At 43.8% G+C, this 15,318-nt stretch overlaps 1 protein-coding gene across 5 annotated transcripts in view; it reads left to right on the forward strand.

The window, feature by feature from the left end:
- STK31 (serine/threonine kinase 31) overlaps positions 1–15,318 on the forward strand; it is a 369,252-nt gene that overhangs the window by 300,784 nt on the left and 53,150 nt on the right. For 4 of the 5 annotated variants that reach the window (XM_040352870.1, XM_040352874.1, XM_040352869.1 and 1 more), the window contains 2 exons: positions 7,070–7,201; positions 8,577–8,678. In XM_040352870.1, coding sequence (XP_040208804.1) covers positions 7,070–7,201; positions 8,577–8,678 — 234 coding nt within the window. The remainder of the gene's footprint in view (positions 1–7,069; positions 7,202–8,576; positions 8,679–15,318) is intronic. The other variant, XM_040352872.1, reaches the window with a different exon arrangement.

The following is a 15,318-nucleotide window of genomic DNA, read 5'->3' on the forward strand; positions in this document are numbered from 1 at the left end:
GAAGCCAGAAAATGGCATCCTCGGAAATATGTGATTGTGAGAATCCTCTTTTCTTCAGTCAGCTGTGGAAATCAAATTGGCTTTGAGTACAATCAGAGGTCTGATTTCGGCCTTGTCGGTATTCTTTCAAAGGCCTTTAGCATCCCATTCGTTGGTCCGAACCATTATGCAGGGGTCAACTCATTTGCTTACCATCATTAGGTCACCTATGTGTCCTTGGGACTTGAATTTGGTGCTGTCTTTGTTACAGAAACAACAATTTGAACCCATCAATGAGATTCCATTAGACTTGGTGTCACGCAAGCTAGCCTTCCTGATGGCGATCACCTCGGCTAGAAGGGTGTCGGAGTTGGCGGCCCTTTCATGCATGGATCCGTACTTGATCCTTCACCACGACAGTCGTGTTACAACCTGTACCATCCTTTTTGCCAAAGGTGGTGTCGGCCTTTCATTTGAATCGGGATATTATTTTGCCTTCTTTTTTCTCTCAGCCTCGTTCGGCAGGAGAGAGACCACTGCATTATTTGGACATTGTCCGGGCAGTCAAGGTTTATTTGTCTAGATCCGTGGATCAGACTTCTTTTTTTGTTTTACCGAAAGGACCCAAGAAGGGGCAGGCAGTTTCCAAGGCTTTCATTGCCATTTGGGTCTGTCAATTGATCATTCAGGCCTACCGTCTGAAACTTCAAGCTCCTCCCTTTAGGGTGAGAGCTCATTCTACCGGGGTGTAGGCTTTTTCGTCATCAGGTATCTGTGGCTCAGGTTTGTAAGGTCACTACCTGGTCTTCAGTGCATACGTTCAGAAAATGTTATCCAGTGGATGTTCGAGCAGCCAATAATTCGGCTTTCAGGCTGCTGTATAAGTTCTGATGGCTATATAGTAGGGTGTCTCCCTCCCCTCAAGGTTATTGCTCTGGGACATCCCAGCAGGTAATGAATATTAGCCTGACTCTGTGTCCCATGATGTACTTAAAGAAAAGGATTTTACAGGTAAGTATGACAAAAAAAAAATCCTATCTTCTGTTTAACCATATATATCTTTTCTTGGAGTACATTACAGGACACAGATCTTCCCTTCTTACAGTGGCAAGAAAAATAATGTGAACTCCTTGGAATTATGTCATTGAAAGCTAATTGGAGTCATTAGTTTGCACACCTGGAGTCCAATTAATGAAATCCATTTAGAGGTGTGGTTTAGAGCTACTTTGATAAAAGACACTCGGACATTTTAAGATTGCTGTTAATAAGAAGCATCAGTTGATGTGAACCATGCTTTGCATAAAGGAGCTCTCAAGGCATACGATCAAGAGTAGTTGATATGCATAAAGCTGAAAAGCAATTCAAAGCCAACTGTAAAAAAAGTACTGTGGCTAGTCTTCCTAGAAGTATATGTCCAGCCATGATGACTCCAAGAGACAATGCAGAATTCCCAGGAAGGTAAAGAACCACCCAGGAGTAACAGCTAAAGGCTTGTAGACATCACTGGAACTGGCAAACATCTCTGTTCATTAGTCTATCATTCGTATGTCTTTGAAAAGGCAGGGTGTCCAAGGCAGAACACCACGAGGAAGCCTTTGCTTTCCCAAAGACATATAAAAAAAACATTGTTACGCACCTAAAGTTTGCCAAAGAGCACCCTTGGCAAACTGCAACACTACTGGGAAATGTTTTGTGGGCTGGCGAAAACAAAAGTTGAGTTGATCGGTACGAATACTCCGCACTTTGTCAGAAAAAGGGTGAAGCTTACCAACACCAAAACATCAGTGAAGTATGGTGGAGGGGACATAAAGATTTGGGCTTGCTTTACTGGCTCAAAGGATGGACCACTTGCCATCATTGAGGGGAAAATTAATTCCCAAGTTTACTGAAATATCTTACAGGATTAACCACTTGCCCACCGCGCCATAGACATTTTACTGCTACAGCGCGGTGGAGTTTTTCTGGGAGGACATCCTCCCAGAATCCTCCACTCGCGCGCCCACTGGGGCGCGCTCCTGGAATCATCTGTGAGCGCCGGGTCTTCATGGATCGCGGTAAATTGCCGCTGATAGCGGCCGTTTACCACGTGATCGCTCCGTCAAATGACTGCAGCAGGACAATAACCCTAAGCATCAAAGTATATCCACCACAGACTGGCTTCATAAATAGAAAATGTGCCTTTCTTTATCATACACCACGGGACACAGAGCCTTAAATCATTACATAATGGGTTGTATGGTCACCAGAGGTGATTGGACACTGGCACAACCAATCAAATACAGTTTCCCTCCATATAACCCCTCCCACAAGTACCTTCGTTTTTTTGCCAGTGTATAAGGTGTTGGACACAAGGAAAATGTTCTGTAGAAAGCTCTGCCTAAGAAGCCCTATGAGGGCAGAGAGCTACACTGTGGGTCCATCCAAGACTCTTAATTATAAATTATATTGCGCCAAAACTGGTTGTTATCCGGACCTCATGGACGAGGTGTCGCCTGTAATGTCTCTCTCCAGAGGACTGGGGTCCAGCACTTTTTCTCTATACGCTAAAAGTCCTGGTTAGAGTCTTTTACAAGGCCCAGGGAAGAGGTCTCCTTTAAGTAGGAACCCATACCCCTGAAGGTCGGCACGCAGACCCAGCCGGGATGGGGGAAGATTGGCATCTGCCTGACAGAGAACCTGCGGCGGGGACAGGGTGAGTTAGGAAAAAGTCCTATATGTTTGCGTGTATTGCCTAACGTTTATGACCAGGTTGTCTGGTGTTTTTTTTTTTTTTTTTTGTATGTTTTTCTGTTTGTTGGTTTATCTTAAACCTAATAAAAATATCTTTAAAAAAAAAAAAAAAGTCGTAAGTTTTAAACTTAAGGACTTTTCCTATTTAGAGTGGGCGTAATTTTTTAAGCCGCTGCTGGAGTGAGTAAAGAGCTGAGTTTTTCACTCGCCAAGCTCCAAAGCCGTGTCAGTCCAAACAACAAGCACACTCCTTTCACTGCAAGCTCTGCATTGCCCTCCTCCCTCTTTAACAGAAAGCTGAAGAAGCTCCAAACACAGGAGAACGCCATGAACCGCACAGGGATGTGGAGGATGCCTCTAGGACGTGCGCGGTTTATGGCGATCTCAGTGGGAGGGGCGGGCCTAAATGGCACGCTTTTAATGACGACGGTCAGACAGGAAAGAAACCTTAAATGTCTAGAGCTTCCCTGCAAGGGACACAGCTGCGTTTAAGGGCATGCAAGATCTCCATGTGGCTGAAGCACTCCCCAAGGATAAGACACCCACTCAGCATGAAACTGTGTGTTATTAGTTGCATAATTATATGTAGATTGCTAAACTAGCACAGTAGTATATGCATTTGTTGGTACCTTGGCTTTGCTTAGCATTATGTCTTCCCAAAGAAGAGGCTCTGGGAGAAGCAAAAAAGCTTTGCCGCCAGAGACAGGAGGCTCTAGCTGTGCCTGCTCTGTACCCTCATCTCCTGTAATACCTGAAGTATTTATGCAGGATTAACCTTTACCTCTATCAGGAGTTGCAGCCTCTCCTGTTGTGCCTGCATATGTCACTGAAGACACTTTGCCAATAGCCCTAAGCAATTTAGAAGGGAGAATCGCTGCGTTTATCGCAAAGTCCTCAGAAAGGGACAAAAAGCGAAGCAGATCTCCTCATGTTGTATTAGATCTCCTTACAGAAAGACCTGTGGAGGATGAGGACTCGGAGGGATCAGAGCTATCAGGGGAACCTTTTCTGCATCTCAGGTGCTAAAATTACAGGTGCAATATTATACTGAAGCAGTGCGCTTCACATTCAGATTACCCTCTAAGGAGTTACCTGAATCGCCTGTCTCCCCTCTGAGCAAGTTAAAATCCCAATAGGCTGCTTGTGCCCTTCCGATTCATCCTTTTTTGGAGAATTAGATTAACGCAGACTGAAAAAACCCAGATAAACGTTTTGCTCCTCCTTAGAAGTTTGAAGTGCTTTATCCTATGGAGGAGAAGTTTACCAAGAAGTGGAGTCTGCCTTCTGTGGATGCAGCGATTTCTTCTGTAAACAAAAGCCGGTGGACAATGCCAAGGTATTTTAAAGATCCTTTCTGAAAAAAGGTTTGAATCTTTACTAAAATCTGTGTTGGAAATAAAACATAAATTATTGATCTGCAAGTGCGCAAAAAACTACAATAAATGAATAAATATTGTGAGGGGTTAGCTCGGTAGCGGGGTGTGTGACCCCTTGGATGGGTTCACCACACACTGAATTTCTACAGACTGGCAGTCTAAGACGGTTGAAAACAACGTTTCTGGTTTATTTTTCCATCTTGCTGGAAAACAATTGCAAGCATCCAAACAGCATAAACAAAATCAAACATAAAATAAATCCTAGCCACTCTGTGCATCTACCTTCCACACAGGAACCTATCTATGAAGTCTAACACAGCCTACTGCTGGGTAGACAGTGCTGGTCATACAGCACAAACAATAGTCTTTTGATTTTTATCGCACAGAAAAATCAATCCTCACCGCCACCGAAGACCTTCTGGCACTGCTCTCCTACTCACACAGCCTTAGGAGTGATGCAGCCAATTAGTGGTAACACTTTGGACTTCTTATAGAGGCCTTTAGTTGCCTCACTCTGAACAGCTGGAGTCTTTCAGCGCCCTTAGACCTTGTCTGGCTATTTCTCGCAGCCGACGCCTAATAATGATTAGTGTATTGTCTAAGCAAGGCAGAAATGTATGTTCCCCGTTTGGGACAACACCCACAGATTTACCGGACTTCCTGTCACAGTATATAAATATGAATGTGTGCGTGTGTGTTCACCCTAAATATCAACTTTGCATGAATAATACCACCACCCATCGTTAATGTACAATCCATCGTTTTTTTTTTTTTTTTATGTCATTGTTTACCTTGTTTCTGCAGGATTTATAGTGGCTTCCTGGGTCCTTTCCCCGCGGGAGTGGGCATGCCTTTAGATTTCCTCATCTCAGCGCTATGTCTCCTGGGAGTGATGTTGTGTCGAGACTCCCAGGAGACGCGCTGTACTGTGATCACGCGTTATTTCGTGGGTCATGTGACAAGGGCGGATACGAAATTGCCATTTTAGGTAAGGGAAAACACAACTGTGTAGGGTTGACAGCGACGCTCTCTGTCAACAATGCACATGCGCGGGATAGAGCGGTGAATGCTGGGACGTCAGCATTCACCGTATCCCGGAAGGAAATCCTGGTGGGCTTCAGAGTGCCCACAATCAAGATGGAAACGTCCATCTATGAATTTTATAAAATATCTTTTGCGGGACAAAGACAATCCAGGCGGCTAGCAGATTAGGACACATGAGCAGCAGATTAACAAAGGTAAGCGCCAGAATGATCTAAAACAAACAAAAAAAATACCCGCGGAACCCCCGCTTTAAGTGAAATTAAATGGAATTATATTAAATCTGATAATTAAATTTAAATCGGACCCATGTAGTTCAATAAATTAAGTATTTATTTATTTATTTATGTGCAGATAAATATGTTCAATGTTGAACATTGAACATATTTGTCTGCACATAAATGAATAAATATTTAATTTATTGAACCACATGTGTCCGATTTTTTTATTTTATCTACCGTACTTATCGGCGTATACGTGGGTGCGTGATATACGCCAATACCCGCTTACCGCGCCGAGTTTGAACCACTGCGCCGGCATATACCGAGCGCAGTATAGTCGGGCAGGCTCGGCTCCTCTCGCGGTCACGTCCTGATCGAGCGGGGAGGACACCGCAGAAGGATGCCGGACCCGACGAGGAGGCCGCCGATGGACGCCGCGCAAGACACCAAAACTGTAAGTACTAAAAAATTTTTTTTTTACAGGAATGCGGGTTCACTTTAGGGGTGCACGCTATACGCCGGAGCGCGCAATACCCCGATAAATACGGTAATCAGATTTAATTGAATTCCACTTAATTTCACTTAATGTTGGACCATGTTCATTATATATATATATATATATATATATATATATATATATATATATATATTTATTCATTTATTCATTTATTGTAGTTTTTGCGTACTTGCATGTCAATAATTCGTTATGTTTTATTTCCAACACAGATCAGCACCAAATTCACCAACAATTCCACATTCACACACTGTCTCCACATTTTACTATTACGATATTTATATTCATTTAACAGCACTTTATTTTTGCAGTATATTTATTTATATATTTATTCATTTATTGCATTTCTTTATATGTTTTTCACATACACTTTATAAAGTCTATATCCTAAAATGTGTTTCAGGTTAGAATGTCACATACACGTGTGTGTTTTTGATTGTTTTTGATTGTGCAGATGCTGTTCTGTTCATGGGTTGTGTCGGTTTCAATGCTGTGCAGACAAGCTCTAATTGGTTTGGATGCATTCAAAGTTTTCCATTTAAATACTTTCAGATCCTCACACAACCCATCTATGAGTTAGCATCTATCCATGATGTGAAACATGTTGGCTTTTTTGTCCCCTGCGTCCACTTCCTACTATTGATTGAAGTGTTGCATGAATTTTTGGATGTTATACAGCTTTGGATTTTATCCTTTGTTCATTTTGTTTCAATAAATGGCCTATCAGAGTGTGGCAGTCCAGGATAATTTATTTTTTCTGTAGTTATGCTGTCAGCTTGGCAACCAAATTGAGGAATGCCGGTATTCAGAGAATTTATCCTGGGGTTGGAAAACGTGCATGAGTTTTCAGATGTCAAATTTTTGGGTGGGGGGGTGGGTTGTGGGCTTGGTACAAATCTGTATTTGGTTGTTTTTATTAAGGCCCCTTTCACACTTGTGCGACCTTTGACATCAAGTTCTACCCCATGATTCCCAATGATAACCATTCATGTCTGTGCGAGTCACACCGACTTCAAAGTAGTCCCTGTACTACTTTGGTCCAACTTTGATGCGAGTTGGTCCACAGAACTCAAGTTTACACAGGCATTACCTAAAACCGTTGCAAAAACGTGGTAAAATGGCAGCGTGAAAGGAACCTAACTGATCATAAGATGTGGGTATATTTTCTGAAGGTTAAGAATTTTAAAATGCATGCATTTATTTTACAGTTTAAAAATAATATTGAACAATGGATCAATACAAATCCAAATGTGGATGATTTAATGGCAGTCAAGAAGACAATTAAAGGACTCAAGGGTCAGCTAAGGTGGAAATTGCTAGAAAGCGGCAACATGGAAGAGGTATGAAATCCCCCCCCCCCCCTTTTATTTCCATTTTTCATGTATGTAAATTAGAACAGTTTGACCTGTTTTTAACTGCCCTTTCCTCACTCCTGCTAAAAATAGGAGGCCCAGGGAAACAAACGTTGCACTACTATACGTCATGCTCGACATGGATTACTTGTGCAGTTGCAGAAATTAGTTTTTCGTTAACATCTAGACCCCTGGAAGATTAGTCAGGACCAGGGTATTTTTTTGCTACTGAGCACTGTGCTACTTTACCTGCCAATTGCTTGGTCATGTAACACTGTACACAAATGAAATGTATATAATTTTTCCACACAAATAGAGCTGGCTTTTGGTGTTTTGTTCACCATTGGGTTTTTAATTTTTGTGCTATACAAACGAAAATATCTGGAGGGGGGATTTTTCCTAAACTAATATTTTTTCTTTATTCATTTAGGCCAAAATATAGCTTGCTACATTTCTTTTGATAAAATAACCAAAGTGTATATTTTTTTAGTCAGTGTAAAAGTTATAGAATCTACAAACTATGGTATATATATTTAAAAATTGATCAGTACTGATGTATTGACGGCTCTAAAATGCCAAGGACCCCCCCCCCCCCCCAAATGACACCCTTGGGTATTTATTGAGAGGCATGATGAGTTAATTCATTTTTTTTGTCACAATTGTTTGGAAAATGAAGAAATTAATCCCCCCCCCCTTTTTTTATTTACGCATACTGTCACCAGTGCTGTACAGAGTCCCCTTATGACTGGTGTGGCGGTGATCAATGATACTGACTAGTGACAGGAAAAGAAAGAAAAAAACAATTTCTTTGTACTTTTTTTTTACATACTTTTCAGTAGTTCAGCATCAATGTAGTGACACTGTACTACTTGGGGGGGGGGGGGGGGGTGGGGTGGTGATCAGCGATTTTTTTTAATTTATTTTTTATTTTTTTACACTGTCATTGCTTATAACAGTGATGATCACTGTTATAAGCAATAATTAACTGTCATGAATGGTTTTCTATTCATGACATACCTACTGTTGACATGCTGTGATTGGCTACAGCTAATAACATGGTACAGGGTGGTGTGATTGGTCCAGGTACGATGTGGAAGTTGTGGGCCAATCACAACAGTATGCCGTGATCCATTCTGTCTGGTGGGATCACAAAATGCGTGCCCCAGGGGGAGCGCTAGTGCGCATGTGCTAGTCAGTGTACGTGTCCTAGACTGGCTGCGCTGTATACCGACAAATGGTTAATATCACTAGATTGCCCTTTCAATAATCATCGGCAACAATTGAGATACCCTTAACCCAATAAGCCCAAATCTGCATAAAATGTTTTGTATGTGCTTTCTCATAATGCCGACTTGTTTTGCAGTCAGATGACTATAACGAAACTACCCATAAAGAACTGAAATATGAAATTGAGGCATTAAGAACTAAAATATTTTATGAAATTCAGCGTGAACAAGAGGAATATGTGAGTTTTATATTTTATTTTACTAACTTAATAGCTTAATCAACCTATATCTGTTTTTTTTTTTTTTTACCAAAATCTCCCTTTCAAAGTTTCCTGCCAGTCTAATCATTTTTTTTTTTTTATCATTAAAGTCTAATCTTTTTCCATTAATTTAGGTTTAGGCCAAATAAAGCTCTCTGGCTTTGCTGATGATTGTTATATTTTATAGCATCAGACATATTACAATTAAAGTGTTACTAAACCCACGACAGTAAAATCTGTATATGCAGCAGAGCATGCTTGTTGTACTCACTGTGAAACTTATAAGGGTTAATCCTCTGCATTGTGTAAAAAAACAGTTTTATCCCGTATGTACAGATCCTCCCCTCCTGCAATGTCTACCTTGGGAAGGCCAGCTAACACACAGGCAATAGCCAACCTGTACATGCTTTGTTGTGTTTCTTATGCTGGAGAGAACACTTCTCAGAGATGGCCAGGTCACGATATTGACATCACACATGTGGGCATGTACACAGGCTGCAGGGGAAATCTCCACCCACCTGAACTCTCAGCTCTGGAGAAACTGCAATTTATTATGTAATCGTGGTATACAGATCAGCGAAAGAGGTAAATGGTGGCATTATTTTTATGTAAAAAAATTAATAAACTGTAGGGGGGGGGGGGATCAGATTAACTATTTTCATATTACTGGGTTTAGTAACACTTTATCCGCTTGCCGCCCACGTAACGTCAAATAATGTAGCGGACTTTGAGCGGTGATATCTGAATGATGCCTGCAGCTACAGGCATCATTCAGATATAGTCTTTTAGAGCCGGCAATTCCCTTCCCCATAAGAACGGTAATAGCCGCTGGTTAGCTGCTTGATCTTTCTTGCAGGCGGCGGGAGGGGATGCCGCCCTCCGGTGCTTCTTCTGCCTCACCCCTGCCATTGGCGGACCAGAGAAGGAACCGACCGGCACCGGATGCTGACATTGAGATTTCTGGTGGGCCAGATGGTCCCTGAAGTCTCTATGATCGTTCGGAAGCTGGGCCCTATGTTATGATGTCACGCCTGGCCTTTACATTTGAAAAAATGCTGCCGCGTCGGCTGGGAGGTTCAGATTCTTTTTTTTTTTATTATTATTTCAGGCTTTCCCAGCCTAGAGGTGAGATCTGGGGACTTTTTGGTCCCAGATCTCACTGTAAAGAGGGCCTGGATCTGTCAAGCACTATTCCTATTACAGGGGATGTTTACAAGTTTGGAAAGCACTTTTGAAGTTACTAGACGCATCTAAACCGGAGAGTGAATTGTATGTGGCATAGAAGCAGGAATATTCCTGTTTAACTGGATACCTCCCTCCAACTATTTACTAAATTATATTAAACCATTTCGGGACCGGGTCATGAAGATATACGTTGGCACTTTGAAGAGGAATATCCTTGTTATGGCAGCAGTTAGCTACCATAACCCGGTTTGCTCCTTCAGTGAGCGGTCCGTTTTCAGATAAAATTGTCTCTGCGTCGGATTCGCAACAAGATCACTTTTATCGGTGATGGGCGAGGGCCCTCCTCTCGCTGCGCTCCGGTGCCCTCTGCCACTTACCGGAGCCGCTGGCGGAGGCGATCATGTCCTCTCCCCTCTGTGGTATGGAGCGGAGTTAAGGGAAGATGGCCCCCACCCAGCTCCATACCATTGCAGTGTGTAAGCGATGTCAAAATGTAATTTCTGCCCATAGCTCTTAAAGTGGTTGTAAACACTATTTTTAAACTTTATGCTACAGGTAGGCCTATATTAAGGCTTACCTGTAGCTAACCATGATCTCTTCCAAACCGGCACGGTTTAGGAGATATCCCCTGTCCCCTGCATGTGCCGATGACGTCGACACATGCGCACTAGAGCAAACTGACACATTGGCACCTATGTGCCGCTGTATCAGTCTGCAATCCGTTACCAGCGTCTCATGTCTCCTGCGCTCATGCACTGGAGTGACGTCATCGCGGCACCGGCCAATCACAGCGCCGGAGCCGCAAAACCAAGAAGTAACCCTTAGAGAGATGTCTGCGGGCGGAGGGAGAGACGAGGACGGCTTCGGGGCTTCGATCCAAGGTAAGTATTTTATAATGAGCTAGTATGCTAGAAAATCCCGCTAAGCTCGGTTGCAGAAGTGAACACATACGCGAGTAGCGCCCGCATATGTAAACGGTGTTAAAACCACACATGTGACATATCGCCACGATCATTGGAGCGAGACCAATAATTCTAGCCTTAGACCTCCTCTGTAACTCAGAACATGCAACCTGTTAAACATCGCCTATGGAGATTTTTAAGGGTAAATGTTTGTTGCCATTCCACGAATGGGTGCAATTTTGAAGCTTGACATGTTGGGTATCAATTTACTCAGGTGTAACATCATCTTTTGCAATATATAAAAAAAAATTGGGCCAACTTTATTGTTGTCTTATTTTAATTTTGTTAATTGCAGCCCTGCCAAACCATGAAACAAAGCAGTAGACCATGACTTTAAATTGTGATGTATGTTTTGCAGTAACGGGAGGTAGTTCTTAGAATAAAGGTCTGCTAGGGAGGAGGGTGATTGAATGCCAAGGTATGTAATCGTGTGCTTGTTCCATTTAAACGGAAAGTTAGATTGACATTGCTGATGTTTCCCCTTGGCAATCATTTTAACCAGTTCAGCTCTTTAACCCCTTAACGCCTGCCGCACGACTATTTACGTCCGCACAATGGCACGGACAGGCAGATGGGCGTATATATATGTCCTTGCCTTCTAGCGGGTGGGGGGTCCGATCGGGACCCCCTCCGCTGCGTGCGGCGGGCGGATCCCCTCGGGGAGCGATCCGGGACGACGGCGCGGCTATTCGTTTATAGCCGCTCCATCGCGATCGCTCTCCGGAGCTGAAGCACGGGGAGAGCCGTATGTAAACACGTGGCGGCGTATCGATCGAGTGATCCCTTTTATAAGGGAGACTCGATCGATGACGTCAGTCCTACAGCCACACCCCCCTACAGTTGTAAACACACACTAAGTGAATACCAACTCCTACAGCGTCCCCTGTGGTTAACTGCAACTGTAATTTTCACAATAAACAATGCAATTTAAATGCTTTTTTTGCTGTGAAAATGACAATGGTCCCAAAAATGTGTCAAAATTGTCCGAAGTGTCCGCCATAATGTCGCAGTCACGAAAAAAATCGCTGATCGCCGCCAATAGTAGTAAAAAAATAATAAAAATGCAATAAAACTATCCCCTATTTTGTAAACGCTTATTGCGATTTTTTTACCAAAAATAGGTAGAAGAATACGTATCGGCCTAAACTGAGGGAAAAAAAAATGTTATATATGTTTTTGGGGGATATTTATTATAGCAAAAAGTAAAAAATATTGAATTTTTTTCAAAATTGTCGCTCTATTTTTGTTTATAGCGCAAAAAATAAAAACCGCAGAGGTGACCAAATACCACCAAAAGAAAGCTCTATTTGTGGGGAAAAAAGGACGTCAATTTTGTTTGGGAGCCACGTCGCACGACCGCGCAATTGTCTGTTAAAGCGACGCAGTGCCGAATCGCAAAACCTGGCCTGGGCATTTAGCTGCAAAATGGTCAGGGGCTTAAGTGGTTAAACGTACATTGTATGTCCAAAGAGAGAACTGTTAATTACAAGCTGCTGGGTGCATTTGTTTACCAAGCTGTGGGTCTGAAAGCGACACAGTGGCTCCCTAGCCTCCAGTCACTTTCATGCAGCAGGCGGTGGGGAAATGTCCCCTCCTGTGGGATTTCCGAGCTCTCCAGCAATTACTGGGAGCCTGGGACCACAACCACCGGCTTCTGGAGGCAGAGACACTTGAAAGCTATTCATACCTCACTTTCACATTTCAAATCAACCGTTTTCTGGTACAGCCAATCTGTGCTTGGTTAGATACTGTGCAGGACTGAAGACCCCTAATGTCTCCCAAAAGAGTACCTGACACCCAGTGTTAATTTTGTTGACGAAAATATTTTTGTCATAATTTTCATCAGGCATGTATTCAGTGCCAAAAAAACGATGATGAAAATCAATACAAATTTTTGTCAATAAACGGAACTAAAATGTAAGGGAGGAACTTCATGAGCTTTTTTCTGTGTGGCCGCATATTTGTGCATCTCCCATCACAGAGACCAGGGTCACACAGAGATTCCTGGGCCCCGTACTAACGATCAGGACCTGGAACTTCCGATTCCGGGTCACTTGATCGCTGTGATAGCCTCTGATTGGTGATCAGTGGTCATTCACTGTAAAGCCGCCCCCATGTCTTCTTTCTCTGTGAATGGAAGCGAGAGATATTTAGTATAGCACTCTTTCCTTGCAGAGAGGAAAAAAGTGTGTAATATTATAAAATAAAATACAGAGATCAAGATTTGATCTAGGCCTGTGCCAGGGTTAGTGTATGAGTCGGGGTCAGTATTTTTTTTTTTTTTACAGGATTTCCTTTACCACCAAAATGCCCAATTTGTCCTGAAAAAAAAAAACGTGGTATAATCCACCTGGATGCACAAAGTAGTTGTGGTGATATGTACGGTTTTACTAACATATGCCAAAATTGTGCTTAGGCATTTTGATTTATTTTACCCTTAGGCGAAGGGGTTTATACTATAAATTATGACGTTATTTGATTTTTACTCCAGGAGTTTTGAAATTTTAAAGAAATGCTTAAATCATGCATTATAGTTTAACTAGACCCATTTAATTTTAGTCAAGTAAAATTTATATTAATCTAATATCCCGCAGCACTCTTTTTTTTCTCTTCCGTTCATGGACTGACACAGCAGCCTTTGACCTTAGGGTATTATATCCTTCCTTCCAGGAGAGATTAGACAGAAAACAGTACTTTAAGTGTTAAAACATATTCCTCAGTACAGCTCCTCCCAGGGGGCGTGGTCCCCCGGGTATAACCCACACTGCCTCAGTAGGTCCAGTTTTTTTTTCTGCCTAACGTCAGGAGAGACATGGCCTTCTGGAGTCCCTGTACTCTGAAGTTCTTTTCGCTATCGTTTTTTTTTGCTTTTATTTTGGTTTGTTCCTGCATTTTTGAATCCTGAGATTCTACTATCAACTGCCGACTGGGTGACAGGCTGGGTCTTGACTCTTGTAGTCCCCCCATGTTCGGCCATCGAGCGTGTGCCGGCCCTTAGCTCTGGGTCGTCCACGACATGCCGTGTTGCTCCAGGGGTGGCCGGGGGAACTACATGTTCCAGGGCACACATATGACCGGTCTCTATGGCCTTGTCACAGTGTGTCTGGCCGACAGCCATGCCGTTTAGCGGACGTTGGTTCTGTCAGGAATACCTCCAGCCGGTGGTCGCAGGACGGTTAAGTAGGCCCCTTGCCCTGGTGAGGTGGTATGGCTGGTGCTTCCCTGGGGAGGTCGAATGAGGGTCCGCTCTGCTTTCCTCTCCCTCCTTCCCCATGCTGGGTGGCGGCTGTAAGGGGGGCCCTCCTGGGGTTCTCTCACTACTGGGGACCGTGTGTTGTGGTGTGCTGTTTCTTTTGTTGCGTTTGGGGAGTTGCTGTATGTGCTGGCCGTGTTTTTTACTGTCACTGTGTTTTTAAACTGTGTATGGCCGCCATTTTGCGGCGGACGCGGTTTGCATTGTTCGGCGGACATTTTCTTGTAGCCACATGGTGTTTTTTACCTCAGACGGCGGCCATCTTGGAAAAGTCTTGGCCTCTAGTGCCTGAAATAGCACAGCAAAAGACCGCAAATCTCTCCCCGAGGGACAGCGCAGCCAGCACTTCTCAGCGCTTCAGCTCACACTGCAACCGGGTGGAGTGGTGAGTTCCCTGCCTTCTGTTCCAGTGGGTTTTTCTGTCTTGCAGTGCTAGGGAGGCATAGCGGTGGGGGCAACATGGAGCCTGAAGCAAGAGCTTCTACCCCAGCAATGCCTGAGTTAACCCTTAATGCCCCTGCCGCCTCTGTAGAGGCTATGACTGCAATCCTTGAGGCGTTTCTCGCCAGGATTGAAGCGACTAGTGGCCTGAAGGGGGTAAAAAGCGGCCCCTCCCTGAGCCTGCTTCTGGGGATGTGTCTGTCACAGAATCAGGCCCTGCTATTGCGTCTGGCTCTGGTTCTGTCATGTCAGATGATGCAGGCTTAACCTACGCGGACAGTGAGGATGACTCTGCTTCAGGGTCAGTGCATGATAGGGAATTTGTTGGAGCTCAAACTTGAGGATTTGGCGGAGGTATCGGATGTGCCGGTCCCTTTTGGGTTCCGCAAGCCACCCCGCACTGCTAGAGTGTTTCCTTGTGTTCCATATTTGGACAAATTGTTATACAAGGAATGGGATACGCCGCAGAAAGTTTTTGCTGTTCCAAAATACTTTGCGACCCGTAATGCCTTTGAGGAGGACTTTTTAAAAAAGTGGGTCTCTCCTCCGTCAGTGGACCCTCCAGTATAGCATAGCCACCACGTTGCCTGTGGAAAGGGCTCCTGCCTTTAAGGACCCCGCAGACAGGTAGAGTTGAGGCTGTGGCCCCCTACATGTTCACTGTAGTCGGTTCGGTGGTAAGACCGGTTTTGGCCGGGACTCTGGTGTCGCAGACACTTACCGAACGGGCAAAGTTTTTGCTACAGGAGCTGGAGGCGCAGGGTGGACCTGGCTGAAC

The sequence above is a fragment of the Rana temporaria genome, chromosome 5, assembly GCF_905171775.1.
Source record: "Rana temporaria chromosome 5, aRanTem1.1, whole genome shotgun sequence".
In the NCBI taxonomy this organism is placed as follows: Eukaryota; Metazoa; Chordata; class Amphibia; order Anura; family Ranidae; genus Rana; species Rana temporaria.